Consider the following 16552-nt stretch of genomic DNA (forward strand, 5'->3'; position numbering starts at 1 on the left):
TTGTCTCTTGTACAGAGAACACATCAGAAGTCACACATCAATATATTAGATAGGTTTCTTCATCTTGCTCTGCTTTGCAGTCTTACTGTCACCAGAAAGAACAAACATGCTCCCTACTCCAGAATTTCTGCCATATAAACATTTACAATCAACGGGACTACTGCCAAGCAAATAAGATCCAAGGTAGGCTCCAGAGGACTATGAAGAACGATGGCTGGCCTAGCACCAGCTGGCCAATAGGGAGGTTAATCTCCAAATTTCACTCTCATGGAATGGAGAATAAAATACAAAGGGGAATCTCTGAAGAGAGAGTACAAGAGCAGGAAACAGTATAGAAGACCTTCAAGAAAGGATATCAGAGTTGCAAGACTGTCAATTCATACACTGAATTATTTGACTTCTAAAGAATCAAGACAAACAAGATTACCCATAACTGTAACATTTTCCTGGAGCTCCATGTCCCATCCTTCAGCTTCCTGGGGTTCAAGGGAAAGCACACAGGAGTAAAACTTCCTTTGGATCATTCGTGTCTATCAGCTAAAGAACTGGGGCCTGTCTGCTCGTTCCCAGGTGCCTGCTCATGCCCTGGTACCACCTCAGCCTGGCATCCTGCTCACAAAAGACTACACTGTTTTTGGTGCTTCTTCAGTGCCGCCTTAGCTGGTTCCTTCTAGTTTTCACTGAGCCTGCCTAACGTGGAGAAAAACTGGAGATAGGGTGGACCGCATGTCCTTCCTTGGCTTGTCTGATACGGGAAAACGACGGGCATGTACAAGAGAAACAGGAGCAGTGTAAGGGGGTAAGTCATCTTGTGCAGCAACAGTCCAGTAATTTTATTTGTGGAGATCTATTACATTGCCGTAATTGCATGACCCACACCCTCATAGTCTCAGGATTAGGTTGATCAACCTACACATAGCCAACTATCATCCAGTGACTCTCTAAACAACTCTGGTATTTTTGAGACAATTCAGATTAGCAGCATTGCAGGCTACCTGAAAAAAAACGTAGCAATGCTGAGGTCCCTGCGCACCCCATAAAAGCAGTGTTCCTTTGACAGGGATGCCAAAACCTAGTCTCTGTCTTACACAGTTGATTTCCAATAAGACCTCCTAATCAGAGCTAATGTAAGGAGTCAGCGCAGGAAGGAGGATCTGGGAGCACCAGCACTAGACGTGGCAGATTACCAACACAGCCAGTTGGTCTCTTTGTCAGAGGAAATGAGTTACAGTGAACTCATCAGGTATGGCACCAGAAAAGAGCAGTACAGAAAACTGGCACAAATTCACAATTTCTAAGCTTGCAAGAAAAACAGATGAGTAATATATGTTTTGCCACTGATGTTTACAAATGTCTTACAAACCCAGTCATGCCACTTGTCTTTTGTGGTGTCATTCCAGTTTTTTTCCTCATTATCACTGATGCTGCCCCTCACATTAACCTAAGGAGCCTTTGACACCAATCTTTGATGCATTATTGCTTCCTGAAATAAATAACTAAATAGTATTTTGCATGCTGCATAATTCAAAGAAAGAAGTCACACATTCTTGTTTTGATTAAGGGACTACTGAAATATTTAAGAGACAAGCACAGAGATAAAGGCTGGCTAAAGATCTGACTTTTCAAGGTTCTGACCTGCCTCAGAAAGTGCCAAGTTCTTTCTAAGATCAGTAGGGTTTTTTAAATTGGGATTACAACACTGTAACTCCTGGGCCATTGCACAGTTGAGCTAGGTGCTGTAACCAAAACAAAAGGGAAAACCCCTGATCTCAGATACATTAAATCTCTACTGAAATTTTTTCATTTCCAATTCAAATTTCAAATAGCAGCACTGTCTACGTAAAAACTGACTCTGCTAGATTTTCCTATCATGTAAGAACTGCAAGTCCTATCTAAACATTCTCATCAACTTCTTCCCTACTCCTCTCTGTCTCTAGCTTCCTTGACTACAATTACGCACTTGTAGAAACACAAATAATTAAAATACAAATATGTGTGATATTAAATATAATATCTAGTCATCAAAACCAAACCTGCAAGAATTTCAAATAATATTACTGGCTACTGCAGCTTATGTATCTCTTTGATAGTGTTAAAATGCTGTTCATATTAAATGAACACAACCAAATGCACCTTCTTCATAAGTGTAACAGAAAGGTCATGAAGACCTTTCTGGACAGCAAGCAGCTGAAAGTATCCTAAAAGGTGAGTACAACAAGAGGGCAATCAGGTAACTATTTCATGGTATGCAGCACTTACACTTTTTTTTTTTTACATAGCATATTTACTGATAGAGAAGTGGTTTGCCCCATCTGAATATCAAATACACACATCTTTTTCAGTACACATTGTATAAAAGGCACTTCCAAGGAATGAATAAATATCTCCTCTGCCCCAGCACAGATTTATATATGAAAGAAAGCTCAGTGAGATAAAATTAATATCAAAAGCATACTCTTAAACCCAAATACCTTTTAAAGTCAAAAAGATATTAAAGGATTATAAAAGTGAGTTACTATATGATTAATTTTAAAAGGAAGTCTCTTCACTACAAACTCCTTTTATATAAACAGCAGATAGTTGACGGGCTGGCTTTTCCATATGCTGCTATTTGTAGTCTAGGTAGTATTTCCATTACTGAGTTAAAGAGTGCCTTTTGAAAATAAAAGCCTATGTTCTGTCCTGGGTTAAGCTTTCAAAAAGCTGTCTTCCATATATCCTGAGGTAAAACTGCAAACATATAGCAAATATTTTAAAGGAGGAATGGACTCTCTGCAGAATAGTTCTTCAAACACTGATCATCAGACACAGCTTATGTGAATGCTTGTGCAGAACTCACTTTCATGTAAACACTTCACCATCTTTTGTTGTCATGACAACAAGCAATCGCATTCACTATTCAGACAGCGCAGATGATTTATGATCATATTGCCCAGTTATGCCCACCTTAAAATGAGAAAACACACTGCAAAACAGTGTCATTGCCTTTGAGCACGCCCCAGGGAGCATCTTCTTCCTCCCTTCACACCAGTATCTGCACTGGCTTCAGTGGAGATGCTCCAGACTTGTAGGACATGTAGGGTCTGATCCAGTTATCCATAGTCCAGTGCCATTTCAGGTGACCTTGCTTGGCTTTCAGCTGCCAGCTGAGGAGGACACAAGTGTCATGCTGTCCTGTGTCACACCTACCAGCTCCAGTGGACACTGCACATAATTTAGGGAGTCTTAACTGACAGAAAGGGACCACACGAGCACCACTGACTGAAGCCTCCAGCATCACTGCCACAGTCCAATACAATGCTATATGAACACATCCAAAAACTACAAACCAACACTGACTGCCATGTGACAATAACACTCTATTTCATATGTACATAATCTAATCCTACTTCTATTCAAACCATGTTGTAAGTGACCAAAAACCTAGCTGAAGTTGTGAACAAAAGTCTTTCCTGGGATTTCTGGGGGAGACGGACAGTGAAACTGGAATACCATTACTGACTTTGATGACAATAAACTGGAAAGGAAATATACCATCATTGCCTCAAATTAAAAGAACAACTAATAAATACAACTGCCATGAACCAATTATCTTTAGAATGTCCACCTTCAGCTAAGATATTTGTGCTACAAGAGGCTAAGGTATTAAACACAGGAATTTAGCATGCTGTCCTCGGTGTATGGGGTCATTGCCTTTCCAGATTAAAGTTCCCACAAGTTTTTTAATGGTTTAAACGTCACAAGTGAAGCGGCCACAATGCTGAGACAGTTTTTAAGTTTACCTTTCCTTTCAGACTGCTTGCTGAAGAGCACTCATGCTTCCTGACCCAGAAGCTTTCTTCTCTAACAGCCAGAGCATTTCCAAACAGAAATTCCCCTCCAGTAGTTCCTCTCCCAGTCTCTCCTTTCAGGCTTTGTCACCACCTGGAAACTCAGATGTTTCAACTGAAGGAAGAAGAGCACCTAAGGAGGTTCCAAATCACTGTGCAGTTTTACATCAACATCCCAAGGAGACTTTTAAAAACAAGTCAGCTGTTTGGTATCACTGCTCGCTATCTCTGCTCTGCCTCCTACAATTTATTCATTGCATTCAAAAGCAACAACACAAAGTACACTCTAAATGAACTAAGTTTTCTTCTTCTTTTTTTTTTTTTTCCTCAAGCAGACTCATAAAGTTTTCTGACTGACAGACCTAGAATCTGCTTTATATTTATCCAGAGAAAATGTGCAGGATAGTTAGTTCATGCACATATAACTAACCTCCCTTTGAACTGGAATTGACCCAGAGGAGATGGTCTCAATACAGGAAGGCTTCTAACACCACCCCATTGCTCCTGGAGGCTGACATGATGATTTATAGCAACTAATAAAGGCCAAAGGCAAAGCACTTTGCTTTGTTGGAAGCACAGGACTGACCAGTGCCATCACTGAAAGCGGGAGAAATCTGGGAGGGCTTAATGTCCTTTCCAGTCTTGTCTTTGCCACGATGGACAACTCTATCTTTACAATCACTCAGCCTTGTAATCGGAGACTTTTCACACAATCCCAACGATTGTTCCACTGCCTTCCTGATGTGAAATGCCACCTTTTCTCCTACAGCATCACTAAGATAAATATCTTTAAAATCCACCCCTCCTACTAACGTATTTATCCACCTCATAGTAATCCACTGCTTTCATTAATACTACTGCATCCTCAGTGGCCTCTCTGCACCTCAGTTCATTCCCAATTTCCAATCTAGGCAAAATTCCCTTGCCAAAATCTACCTACTCTTCCACTGCTCAGCCTGCACCACTCGCCTTCTTGAGCCCCTTCACTGGCATACTTTTACCTCCTGCAACATATTAACACTTCTTGTCTTCCCCTCCAGTGTCTTGCTGTGTCTCAACCCATCACTACCTCTTCCCTACTTTCTTACATACACCTCACAGTAAACAGAGGTTATGTTACAAAACACAGACCATGTTTTTGATACGTAAAAGCTTATATAATCCGAGACAACTGTAGCCAACATTACTGATTTTTAAAATCCAGCCAAATAACAATATATGCAAGTACACCTTGCATAGGAAGAAACATGCCCACAGAAAAGCTCTATTTCTACTAGATAAATATAATTTCAACTAAAATGCTAAATATTATGCCATATGTTTCAGCAACAAGCAGAACACCTGTCACTCCGAAATTTCTAATCACTAGATATGCAATGCTAAAGCTGCTTATTAATTTCTTATTCCAGCCTTCTAACACAGCAGATCCTTAATTCAAGAAAAAAACACTAGTCTCAGTGAGGTTTAGATGTAAGAGGCAGCAGTAGACCATCAGAGCATAGGCAGAGACAGCTGATAACTGAGGTTATTGACAAAGAGGGAATCATAAATGCTGCTATGCCATTTTGCTCCTTAAAATACTTCTGTTGTGTAGGCCCCCTTCACATTTAGAAGCATACTGATGCCCTTTAGATCACATGTGATGTTAACAGCAAGGTTGGTTATTCAAAATCTTGTGTTCCTTCAATTATTTCAGAGTGGAAATTGTCTAAAAAACTTCTATATTTTATACTTCTCAATAAAATTTTACTCAGTTTATTTTCTCTGATGTTAATACACATGAAAATATGTGTGCTGGGCTACCCACCTTAAATATATACACTCATCTTTTTTTTTTCCCTTTCATCTTCCTCCCCCCCACAGGCATTTCATTTTTGAAACCCAAAACAACTTCCATCTGCTGTGAGTACTTTCATTGGTACAGGGGTATTAAGGCTAGATAGCAACATGAATTGCATGCTCAGGCAAGAATTCATGTGTCCCCCTTAACCCTTCAGTGGAACACTCACAACTCATTAAGTGTTTGGTTTTGTTTTGTTGTTGTGGGTTTTTTCCTTCACAATTTGCCAATAAATCCAAGCTAAAATAATTATGGACATGTTTTTATTTCGAGTTTCCCATAGCTCACTTTCTCAGTTCCCCAGTGTCTTGCCCAGGGGTGATGGAGCTGGCAGGCTGAGCTCCCAGGAGTTGCAGAACAACAGCTTGAGCTTACAAAGCTGTCAGGGTACAGCTCCAACACAGGCTGCCAAGCAGGCAAACACAGAGGTGCAGACCTCAGCAGAGCACACCAGAAAGCAATTAATTCCCCTGCCTCCAGCATTTCAAAATCTAAGGTCCTTTTCTTAATAGAAACAAAGTCAAATTTCAAATAACCTTAAATCTGCTATGAAAACTGCAGTTCTCCACCCAGTGTTCCTGGTGTCCAGCTGGACAGTCTCCACCCCCATCCTATGTGCCTAATTAAAATGAATTCATGCAGCATTAAAAATGTATTTCAAATAAGAAGTCATCTTTTTCTGCATTTAGGAGAATAATAATGAGGAATTACTTGAAAACTAACTGCATAAAAAGAGCAAAATCAAAATTCATCCTCATATTGGAAATCTGGTTTGACTAGTATAATTTTTTATATAGTCTTTCTCCTTGTTATCATTCCTATTTGGCATGCCCCTCGTTTTAAAATAATTATTGTGGGAAGACAGAAAAAGCTTAACAATCTCTGCTCCTCGAGTCACACCCTACAACTGAAAGAAAATAAAAGGAAATAACTTTGAACATAATTTAGTGCCTTCCAGAAAAGCTACTGCCTCACCTTCGCTAAGCAATCGGTTGCAATGGGAAGGGTCGGTAGCTGTCAAGAGTGCCATGCCCAAAGCTCTGACAACTGTAAAACAGAGAGAATGAGAAGGAATTGCAGGAGTACAGCCTCAAAACACTCACAATCCCTGAATCTGGAGTTTTACCTTGCCTGAGCAGAGTTGCTACATAATCTAACCAGCCTCTCAAAAAGATTAGCGAAGGATTTGCTGAGCTGCAGACAAGCAGGGGGGTAGGTACTCAGCCAGTTCTGCAGCCACAGACTCCAACGGACAGGATTTAAGCCCGGGCAAACTCTTTTTTCAAAAACTGATTGGTAAAATAAGGCTTGAGGGCCTCTACATCTCTTTGGGAGCCTATAAAAGGCTGCAGGCAGCTGTGGACAAATATGTGTATGTACCTGCTTCTAGCTGAAAAGGCCCATTAGTATCAAGAATTTTCTTTCCCAAAGTCTGCTGTGATCTAGTGAAACCTGCTGTCAAACAGTGCCTGACCCAGCACCATTTTTAACTTTACACAAATTTGGCAAGGTATTTCATTCATGTGTTTAAAGCTAAGTATGAACCTGTTTCCTTAAAGCCACTTAGATGCTTAAAGATTAACATGGATTAAGTATCCTGATGAATGTAAAACATGATAGCTGGAGATGCAAAACAAAGAGGACATCCAGACAGACTTCCCTTCTCATTCCATCACTGCACTCCATTTTCATGAGTTTTTGACTTTGAGACTGGGAAAGCTACTCACACCTGTAGACACACAAAGTAAACAGGGAGCTCAGCAATCCTCTAACATGTTCTGCATAAGCTCGTAAGAGCATGGCTTCATTTATAATCATATTTATTTTAGGAAAAAACTTTTTTTCTCTTTCTGCTCTTATCCCCTTTATCCTCCACCCTTCCTAAACCTCCTGTTTTAAGGGAAGTTTGCTGAAGTGTCGTATAAATTCACGCAGTTTTTCCTTTACCTGTTCCAAGAAAACTGTCACCTCTAATAACACTGCCTGTGGCCAACTACAGCAACCACAGGGGTCTGACCTGAGCTGATTTTCATCCAGCTCTCTCTGGTACTGATATCAGAGGAATGGCAGGAGCAGAGGCCACCCAAGCCTACTCAGAACCACAGTCACACAGCAAGGACAGCCAGTGCTCCCACCACTGCATTGCTATCAGCGTCTCGGGTAGCTCAGGTATGCTCCCACATGCTTTAGCAACATTTCTGACCACCAAGCAGATACTGCCAAATTGCTTTGCAAGCTTTGAAAGATACAAAAGTATTTGTCTTACTAGTCTTTATCAAACTGCTTAGTTAATGCATTTTTTCAATAGTTTTTCCTCCGTAGGATTTTCCTTCAAATCCATAACCTCTCCCCAGCTTATCTTAAAGGAATGAGTTATACTCAGTTGTATTTATACGAATGAATTTCATTGTTTTGCACAGGTTCTGGTGGAAGTGATTGAAAAATTTCTTGCTGTGAGAAAATGTAAATACTGCAGGAGACTACCATTGCAGAAGAAAAGCATGGTGTTCAAATTTTGATGCTCAAATACCTTTGGTTTTAAACCTCTTTATTATAAATAAATAAACTGTATTTTAGTAACGGTAATGAATTTGTAGTTTACTACATGCTTTCTTTTTAGTGCTAGTTTACAGCAAACCTGTGACACGCCATGACGTTTCTGAGCAGGTCTGTATGCAATACTGTCTAATATCAGTAGGTGGAGCTACGCAGATAATCTCATTCTGCTTTATTTAATTACAGATGGCAGAATCCAGATTTTTCTAAAACTCTCTTTCTGTATGGTACCTTAAGACATGCAGCATCAGTCTGGATCCATAAAACTACTGCCAATCCACAGCAACTCAAGAGAGTAAGTTCACTACGTGCAAGACAGTATTTCCTGTATGTGCACAGGGCAATAGCAGGGACCAGAAGAGAGGTCAGGTCCAAAAGGCATCAACAAAAAACACCTGGTTCAGCCAGCAAAGCCATTGCTCTGAAATACACTACATGCAAAATGACTTCAGCAAAGTACTTGGTAATGCCTAAATATATTCTGCAGGTTCCTGCTGCTTCCCCTTCTTCTGTGCCATTTTCTTACTTAGTTCTACTCTTTATTATAATTTTTTTCTGCTGAACAACAGTCTAGCTTAGCCTGGCAAGACAACTCCACCTCTGATCATATAATCACAGCACTAAACAGCCTGATGCTAACAAAAGTTTTGCAGTCTTGGTGTAGCTGAAAATACAAGGCTTTGCCTGTAATTCCTTAGTAATTAACTTTTTTACATATGGTAAGAACCAGAGATAAAAGACAGGTTCCCTGTTTCTTCGGCTATGCCTTTTTTAGTTCTCAAGTAAACAGGACCTAACTATAGCTGTTATAATAATGCCACATTTTATTAGCTAACATCTATTCCTCCACCCTAAGAAAGTCAATTAATACCCCTAAGGGAAAGGTTTTCCTCATCCCATCCACCAACAAGAGGTCCTATAGAGTCACAGGGAAATAGAAAACAAATTATTCAAACGAAAGTGTTACATAATTTTTAAAATCTCAGGTATCTAAACTGTTTTCCACTCTTTTCTGTGCTCAACGGAATGTTAGAGCTTTTTACAAAGTAACTGTTAACGTGATCAGAGGATATCATCTTGAAGTTTGTAGGTCACAGCATATGAAAACCGACTTGCAAACTTTAGAACATAAAAACTTAGGCTGATTCCCAGCAATTATTGGCATCTTAAGACAAGCAGGTCCTGCCAGAATTAAGTGAACAGAAAAAATATCTATTAAAGTTCTTGTACAATTATTTTCAGAGTTACGTTTTTTAATACTGTACTTGATACAAATAAGCTTCAAACTTCAAAAGGCATAAGGCGTTTCTATCTAACCTTGGCACTTCTCCAGCTGAAAACGATGACTGCAGAATCAAACATCAAACCTCAACCTCTAGCACTTTATTCGTAAGTATTTATTCATTTTCTCACTTTACAGCCCTCTCAGGCCATGTCTATACTTTGAAATAAAAAATGGCCCAGCTATGGACCTGAATACTAACCCAAGACAGTCCACATCCCTCAACTATTAGCTCATTCCCTGGCTCTGCTCTGAGCTGCTCATACTGATTCCTGCCAAAACAAACCTGCTCCTAGACGCATTAGACCTAAGAATTATATTTGGGGGCAGTTAGTGTCATATGGTCAGGGGTGAGTCCCTGGCCTTTTTTCATTTAGCAGTACAGATGTAGGCTGAAGGCAATGGGCCTAACTCTGATGTCATCAGAAGTAAGGTGAAAAGCATTTATGATCTGGTCTGATCTTGCATATGATAAAAAAAATCTTGCTTTACTGCGTTGATTTTATGAAATGTAGCTAAGAATTAGCAAAACGAAACAAATTTTTTCTTGTATTCACTTCTGAGGTAGCTCCAGTACAATGATATGGATCAAGCTCTACATGTTTTCCATAAGCTCTTTTTAACCACATAAAAAATATCCCACACTTCATCTCTCTAAAATGCCCACATGATTTTTTGACAGAAAAACTGTTATTTTACCACTCTCTTCAGTGGAACATGTTGTCTATTTTATTGAGTTTGAAGAATAATCCCAAAATACCACACTTCGGTGGCAAAATGCATGACTTTGTTTAGACAATCGTGTTTAAACCCAAAGATTTTCACTCCTCTCCCCACCCAGCACCAAAATTAAACGAGCTAATAGCAAATGTGACACATCAGTGTATTGCTCATTCACATATAAAATTCTAATGGGCAATTGCTACATTCAGAATTCCATTAGGATTCTTCAAAGTACCTATGTATGACAAGGGTCTTCTAAAAACACAATAAAACTTATTGAAATGATTTCTCTATCATTACAAGCCTTCATTCAACTGTTATTATGCAACCAACCAAGTCAAAATACTATCCTACAGCACAGTGCAACTCATCTCAAGAAAGTCCTCAGAGGTGGTTGGGAAAGGAAGTTCAATTGCTATAGGAACAAGAATTACAGTGCTGGAAATCTCCAGAAGCATCCTAAAGCCTTTAGATTCAGCAGGCTTAGCTCCAAGGCTGCTCTAGAGAGTCAGTGGCAAGATTTTTTTCCTTCCATGCTAAGCATAACATTCACTGAATTCAATGCCTTCCTAAACCATCTTTTGTTTTGAGACAAGCAATATCCATCAGCTTCTGCATTTGCATCCTGTTCAATATCCTGCTACAGAATTCTTGTATCTGCTGTTCTTTGGGGAGTAACAGTAGATTACGTGGAAGAATACATCATTACTCAATGGCAGGAACTGCCTTCCTGTCTCAATTCTGTGTACTGTGTTTAGATCAAGAAAGCCAAACTCCTCCAGTACAACAACTCAAGTAATTCCACTAGCTATGGAGAACATTCCAAAATACTACAGCATATTTTAATATTTTTTGCAAAACCATCGTTCCTCCTTCTTGCCAAGAAGTCCAGAATTACATAGATCCAGATGGATAACAGTTCATAACACAATAAAGGAAATTCAACAGATTTTATTCTCTTGAAATGGGCCTTGGCTCTCAGAAGTTTAGAATATGCAGAACTAAGATTATTTTTTTTAATAGTAAGCATTACAATCAAAACCCAATCTTTTATTTCCTACCCTTCTCTGATGTTCCAGAGCTTTTTTTTGGGCTTCCAACAGAATGCAATGTTTGCATTTTTTTAAAGCTATACAAATTTAGCATATACTCACTTATGCAAAACTTTATCTGAAAAGTGGACGAGACGTTTAAAATGCTTGTATCACCTGTAATATATCAGGTCTATCATTTATTCACTAGTTATTATTGTTCTCGCTATCTCCTTACAGAATTCTGCCTCTAGAAGGAAAAAACTACATAAAACTTACATCTTAAGACTACAAAATTTAGACGTTTCCTTTAAAAAAAATCAAATAATCCTCTTCTAAAACTAAGTACATAAATAAAGTCTCTGGTAGACTGAGGACTTTCTGGAGGAATCCCTCCCAACCCCAGAGAAAAGTTGTGCTCACATAACATGCTCTTCTTCCAAAAGATACCCATAGGCTTTAGTAAGAATTTGTCTGGGAACGTTCTAAAATATTTCCCCCTCTATGCTGCTTTTGAAGGCAGTCACAGCGTATGAAGTCTAAGTGCATTTCTAGTTGGAGGATCCTGGAATAAGCAATGCAGACAGGCGACAGCAGTACATTAAACAGCAAACGGTTCAATGATCTTGAGAACTTGCTGGTTCCCTCATTTTGTTCACTTTTAGGGGAAGGGAAAACCATATCACCTGACACTGGAATAAACAGGGAACAGCACCTTTTGCTTTCGTTTTTCACATAGAATAAAAAATTTAAGGATACCATGCATCATAACGCAATGTATGCTCATAACTCTTCGGGTTATTTTTAACAAGTGCAGTTTGACAAAGAAATTTTAACCTTGGTGTTATGCACAAAAAATTCTATACAATAGCTAGCCAATATTACAGTAGATGTCAGCAAACAAATGGTTGGGGTTTTTTCTTCTAACAGCCTGTTTTTTAACAGTAGCCTGATAATTTAAAATTGAAAAAGGAAAAATGTACCAAAATATTTGAAACTTTTAAAATAGTCCTTTTCAGTTTAAAAATGGAAAATTGTAAGTCACCTGAAAATTACTGACCTTTTCTAATTTTTCAAAGTGTTCTCTGAGGAACTTCATGGGTCGGTCTGGCTTTGCTATGCAAAGGTTTACAATGCACTCTTTTAAAATCTGTTGGATGTTGTGCTTCTGAACATAGAGTTCACACCCCTTCAGGCTCTCATCTTCTTCCACATTGCAGGAAGAAGCAGCAGCCATCTTCAAGCTTGTAAACAGAAAACAGACCTAGGTAAGAAAATGGTGCAAGACAAAAGACAGTTCCCAAATCCTTTGTCAGAGAGATCTGAAGAGGAAAGACGTTTTAACGTTGCCTGTTGCCTATTCAAGAGCTATCAATTCTGAACATTTTAATGTTCTGGGGTTGTACATGGAAATGCTGAAATGTGTCATTGTTGTACGACCAACATACTAGTAAGTACAAAAAGGGCATTTTAACTGCTAGATGGCGGTCAACCTTTGGAAAAAACGGTGCAATTAATCACACAAAGCCATGAGTTTCAAAGACAGCTATTAAATGACGGCATAAAGCTTTACTTTTGTATTCCCTCGGGGACTTCCCCTACCCCCCTGCCGCCACTAGAAACCCTGTTTCCCACAAAAGCAGGATTTAGGAAAATGCCAACATCTCCCCCTTTCACTGCAAACCACCCTTCCCGGTCCCGGGGATGGAGAGGAGGGGGCAGTTTGGTAACCGGGGAGGGAAACAACCCCCAACCCCTCTTTATTTCCCCAGGCGAGCATACGACCGCCCCATTACAAACTAACAACAGCGAGGGCAGCTTTTACACCGGCCTCCCAGCCGCCCCTGCCGGGACACCGGAACCCCGGAGGCGGCAGAGGCTGAGCGGGGCGAAGGGCAGCGGGGCAGGCCCTGGGAGGCGGGGGAGAGCCGAGGAGGCGTCCCCGTGCCCGGCCGGGCGTCCCCCGGGGCCCGAGGCAGCGCATCCCCCGGGCCCGGGCTGGCGGATCGGCCCTTCCCTGCCCCCGGCCAGCGCTGCCGGGGAGCGCCGGAGGGAGCGCGGGGCCGCCGGGAGACGCAGGGCGCCGGTAAATACCTGTGTGGCTGGAGCCGGCTGAGCGGCGGCGGCTCCTCTCTCCTTCCCCAGCGGTGGAGGCGGAGGAAGGGGCTCCCCCGCCGGTATCCGCACTGCAGCCGCCGCCGCCTCCTCCCCTCGCCGCTCGGCCGGGACCGCGGGGCGCCGCGGGGAGCCTCCCCCCTCTCCCCACCGCTCCCGCACGAAGGCTCCGGCCCCGCCGCCGCTCGCCCGCAGGAAGTGCCGCCGCCGTCAGTCACCGGCGGGCGCGGCCTCCCCGCCGCCTCCGAGGGAGAGGCGGCACGGAGCCGCACAGCATGGCACGGCACGGCACGGCTGCCCCACGCCGAGAACGGCCTGGCCATGCGGCGTGTGCCTCGCCACAAAGGGCGGCAGGGGCAGGAGAGGTGGCCTGCCAGGAAGGACAGCCTGGCCGTGAAGGCCAACAGCCAGGGTCACAAAGGACAGGCTGCCCGTGAGGTAGCCGGGCCAAAGGATGGGCTGGCCGTGAGACGTGGCCGGGGCACAGAGGATGGGCCGGCTGTGAGAGGTGGCCCGGCCACAGAAGCCAGCCTGGCCATGATGGAGGGGCTGCAGAGCCAAGGCTGGAACATGGCCCATGAGCCATCAGGCCCATTGCATCCGACCACTCGGGCAACTCGGGCTCACCAGCTTCATCACTTGGGTACTTAGAGCAAAGCCATCGCACCCAGCAGCACCTCTCTGCAAGGCCCCTGAGGAGCGTGGCTGTAGCTGGGACTCGGCTACGGGCCAGCGCATTTGCCGGGCCAGGTGCCAGCGCACCATCAGGAATGCTCCAGCGCACGTTCCTATTTCCTCTGTTCCCAGGGAATCCACACTCATGGTTCCCACAGAATAGAAGGTGAATTAAGGACCCCAAAGGTTCACAGTCAAGCTAGGAAGAGCGTAACAAGAGAATAAAAGTCCTTGCTGCTAAACACAAGGGTATTTTAAAAGGGTAATTTGGATTAGTTCTGTAGTTTATTGCACTTTAAATTAAGTACAATTAGTCAGGAAAAAGACCCTGACAGCCCTTTTGGCTTGATGTGTGCTGATTGCAAGGTCACCAGAATGGCACGCAAAATGTTGTGTTGCATAAAGTGCACATAAATACAACATGAACACACTATAAATACATATTAACCAATACAAATGAGTGCTAAAAATTGTATAATGCCATTACAGAAACCAGTGACTTACTGCCACTGCAGTATTGACCCCTGTGGAGTAAACCCCGAAGTGATGCAAGCAGCATGTGACCCGTGGAAGCCTCCAGGCGGTGCCAGCCCGGTCCGCAGCAGCTGTGCCGCCCTGGGGGGCACCGCCCGGCTGGCCTGGCCTCTCCCCTCAGGCCTTCCACTACCTACGGCCTCCCGGGGCTTTCTCTCACGTTTGCACGTTTTGTCGCCGGGTGATACGAATAACGGGTCCCTCTGCTGGCGGTAGCTACCGTACCTGCTGAAACTACCGCCCTGCCTCCTCGGTGCTTCGCTGCGGGGCGCGGGCTGTCCCCTCAGGGCGGTGGAGCGGGGCTGTCCCCCGCCGCGCGCCGGACGGCAAAGCGCGGCACCGGCTCGGCCGCGCCGCAAAGCGCTCCGCCCGCCGTCGTAAAAGCCTCACGCGTCTTTAGCAACGCCGCCGTATTTCCGTGGCGACGGTGAAGCATGGCGGCTGCGGTTGAGGCGGCCGAGGTGGCGCAGGCCCTGACTCGGCCCCTGAGCTGCCTGCAGGAGCCCGACTGCGGCCGGGCGGCGCGCCTGCGGGCGCTGGAGGCCATCCGGGCCGAGCTGCAGGGGCGGCCGCTCTCGGGGGCCGCGGTGCAGGAGGTTTTCGGGGCGCAGCTGGTGCGGCCGCTGGCGCGCTGCGTGGTGGGGGACGCGGCGGAGCGGTGCCGGGAGCTCGCCCTCCAGCTCCTCCGCCACGGGCTCAGCTACGGCGACCGGCCGGGCGAGGCGCTGCCCGTCCTCCTGCCGGCCCTGGCCCAGCGCCTCTGCCCGCCGCAGGGCTCTGAGCCCAGCGAGGAGCTGCGCCTCGGCCTCGTCCAGCTCCTGGGGGTCCTGCTGCAGCGCTGCGGGGCCTCCGTGGGGCCCTACCTCACCGATGTGATCCGCATCCTCCAGGCCACCCTCCTCGACCACTATGCCGAGGTCAGGCGTGAGAGCTGCAGGTGCGCCGTGGCCTGCGCCCAGGCCGTGCCAGGTGGGGCCTGGGGCCAGGCAGGGCAGGGGAGCCTTGGGCTGCTGTGGGCCTGCAGGCTGCTGGGGGGACAGGGCCGCGGCGGGGACCGGGAGGAGCGTGCAGGGATACAACCACGAGAGAAGTTGCACACATCCTCACAGGTGTACTTTGCAGGCCTTGGATGATTTGTTGAACCATGCCAGGGATGCTGAGCACTTAGAACATGTGGGTAATAGTGGCAGGAGTGCATGTGGGCTAGTGTTCAGCTCTAATATGGCGTAAGGTTCAATCTGCCTGCTACCTAAATACAGTGGCGTTAATCGGACTGCTGCTCACAGTGTTACAGAAATCAGGTTGCTCAAGATGTCACCCATGTAGAGAAAGGTACATTTGAAGTTTCTGTCTCTCTGCCCTAACAGAGCACTTCCATATGCAATCAGAATCTCTCATAAAACCGCTAATGCAAACAATTTCGCATCAGCACTACAGAGTTCGTGTGGATGTAATTCAGGCTACTGGAGCAGTGATACAGTTTGGAAATGGAAAGTCTGTGGATGATGTTGTGTCTCATCTGGCCCAGAGGTTACTTGATGAGATTCCCAAGGTATGCCTTTTTTTTTTTTTTTTTTCCTTTTTTTCCTCCCTGGATTTATTTCAAATACTTTAGAGTGGTTTTTTTTCATATTTCCCTCCCTCTCTCACCACCCCACCCTCTAATTTTCAGCTTTCATTCATTCAATTCAGATATGTAAATATGCCATGTACAGGCTTTGTCAACTATCGAAAGCTATCGAAAACCAAGGCTGGTAACCTATTCAGCCACTGTCTAATCCTGCAGGCTGTTGAAGTTTGTAGGCACCTTTTTGTTTTAATGCCTGTCTTCAATTCTATCTTAAATTCTTCTGTAAAATGTCTCTGGGACTTCATTCTACGGCCTTTTCAGATGCTAAACAAACAGGGTATTATTAAGGCAGTAATTTTAAAATGTGCAACTTAATCATAACTAAAATATTTACAT

General features: G+C 44.0%; 2 protein-coding genes across 7 annotated transcripts in view; one reads left to right on the forward strand and one right to left on the reverse strand.

Moving 5' to 3' along the window:
• The window catches only part of PRKAR1B (protein kinase cAMP-dependent type I regulatory subunit beta), a 100790-nt gene extending 85837 nt beyond the window's left edge, over positions 1-14953 (reverse strand). Inside the window, exons 1-2 of one of the 4 annotated variants that reach the window (XM_056336476.1) lie at positions 14812-14953; positions 12323-12506 (exon numbers count right to left, since the gene is read on the reverse strand). In XM_056336476.1, coding sequence (XP_056192451.1) covers positions 12323-12499 — 177 coding nt within the window. In that variant the 5' untranslated portion in view covers positions 12500-12506; positions 14812-14953. Of the gene's footprint in view, positions 1-12322; positions 12527-13062; positions 13173-13356; positions 13784-14811 lie in introns of those variants that run through there. The other 3 variants (XM_056336475.1, XM_056336478.1, XM_056336477.1) reach the window with 3 other exon arrangements.
• Positions 14954-14989: 36 nt separating this feature from the next.
• DNAAF5 (dynein axonemal assembly factor 5) overlaps positions 14990-16552 on the forward strand; it is a 31255-nt gene continuing 29692 nt past the window's right edge. For 2 of the 3 annotated variants that reach the window (XM_056336472.1, XM_056336473.1), the window contains exons 1-2: positions 14990-15555; positions 15954-16138. In XM_056336472.1, coding sequence (XP_056192447.1) covers positions 15021-15555; positions 15954-16138 — 720 coding nt within the window. In that variant the 5' untranslated portion in view covers positions 14990-15020. The remainder of the gene's footprint in view (positions 15556-15953; positions 16139-16552) is intronic. The other variant, XM_056336474.1, reaches the window with a different exon arrangement.

Source organism: Falco biarmicus, chromosome 4 (genome assembly GCF_023638135.1).
Source record: "Falco biarmicus isolate bFalBia1 chromosome 4, bFalBia1.pri, whole genome shotgun sequence".
Taxonomy (NCBI): domain Eukaryota; kingdom Metazoa; phylum Chordata; class Aves; order Falconiformes; family Falconidae; genus Falco; species Falco biarmicus.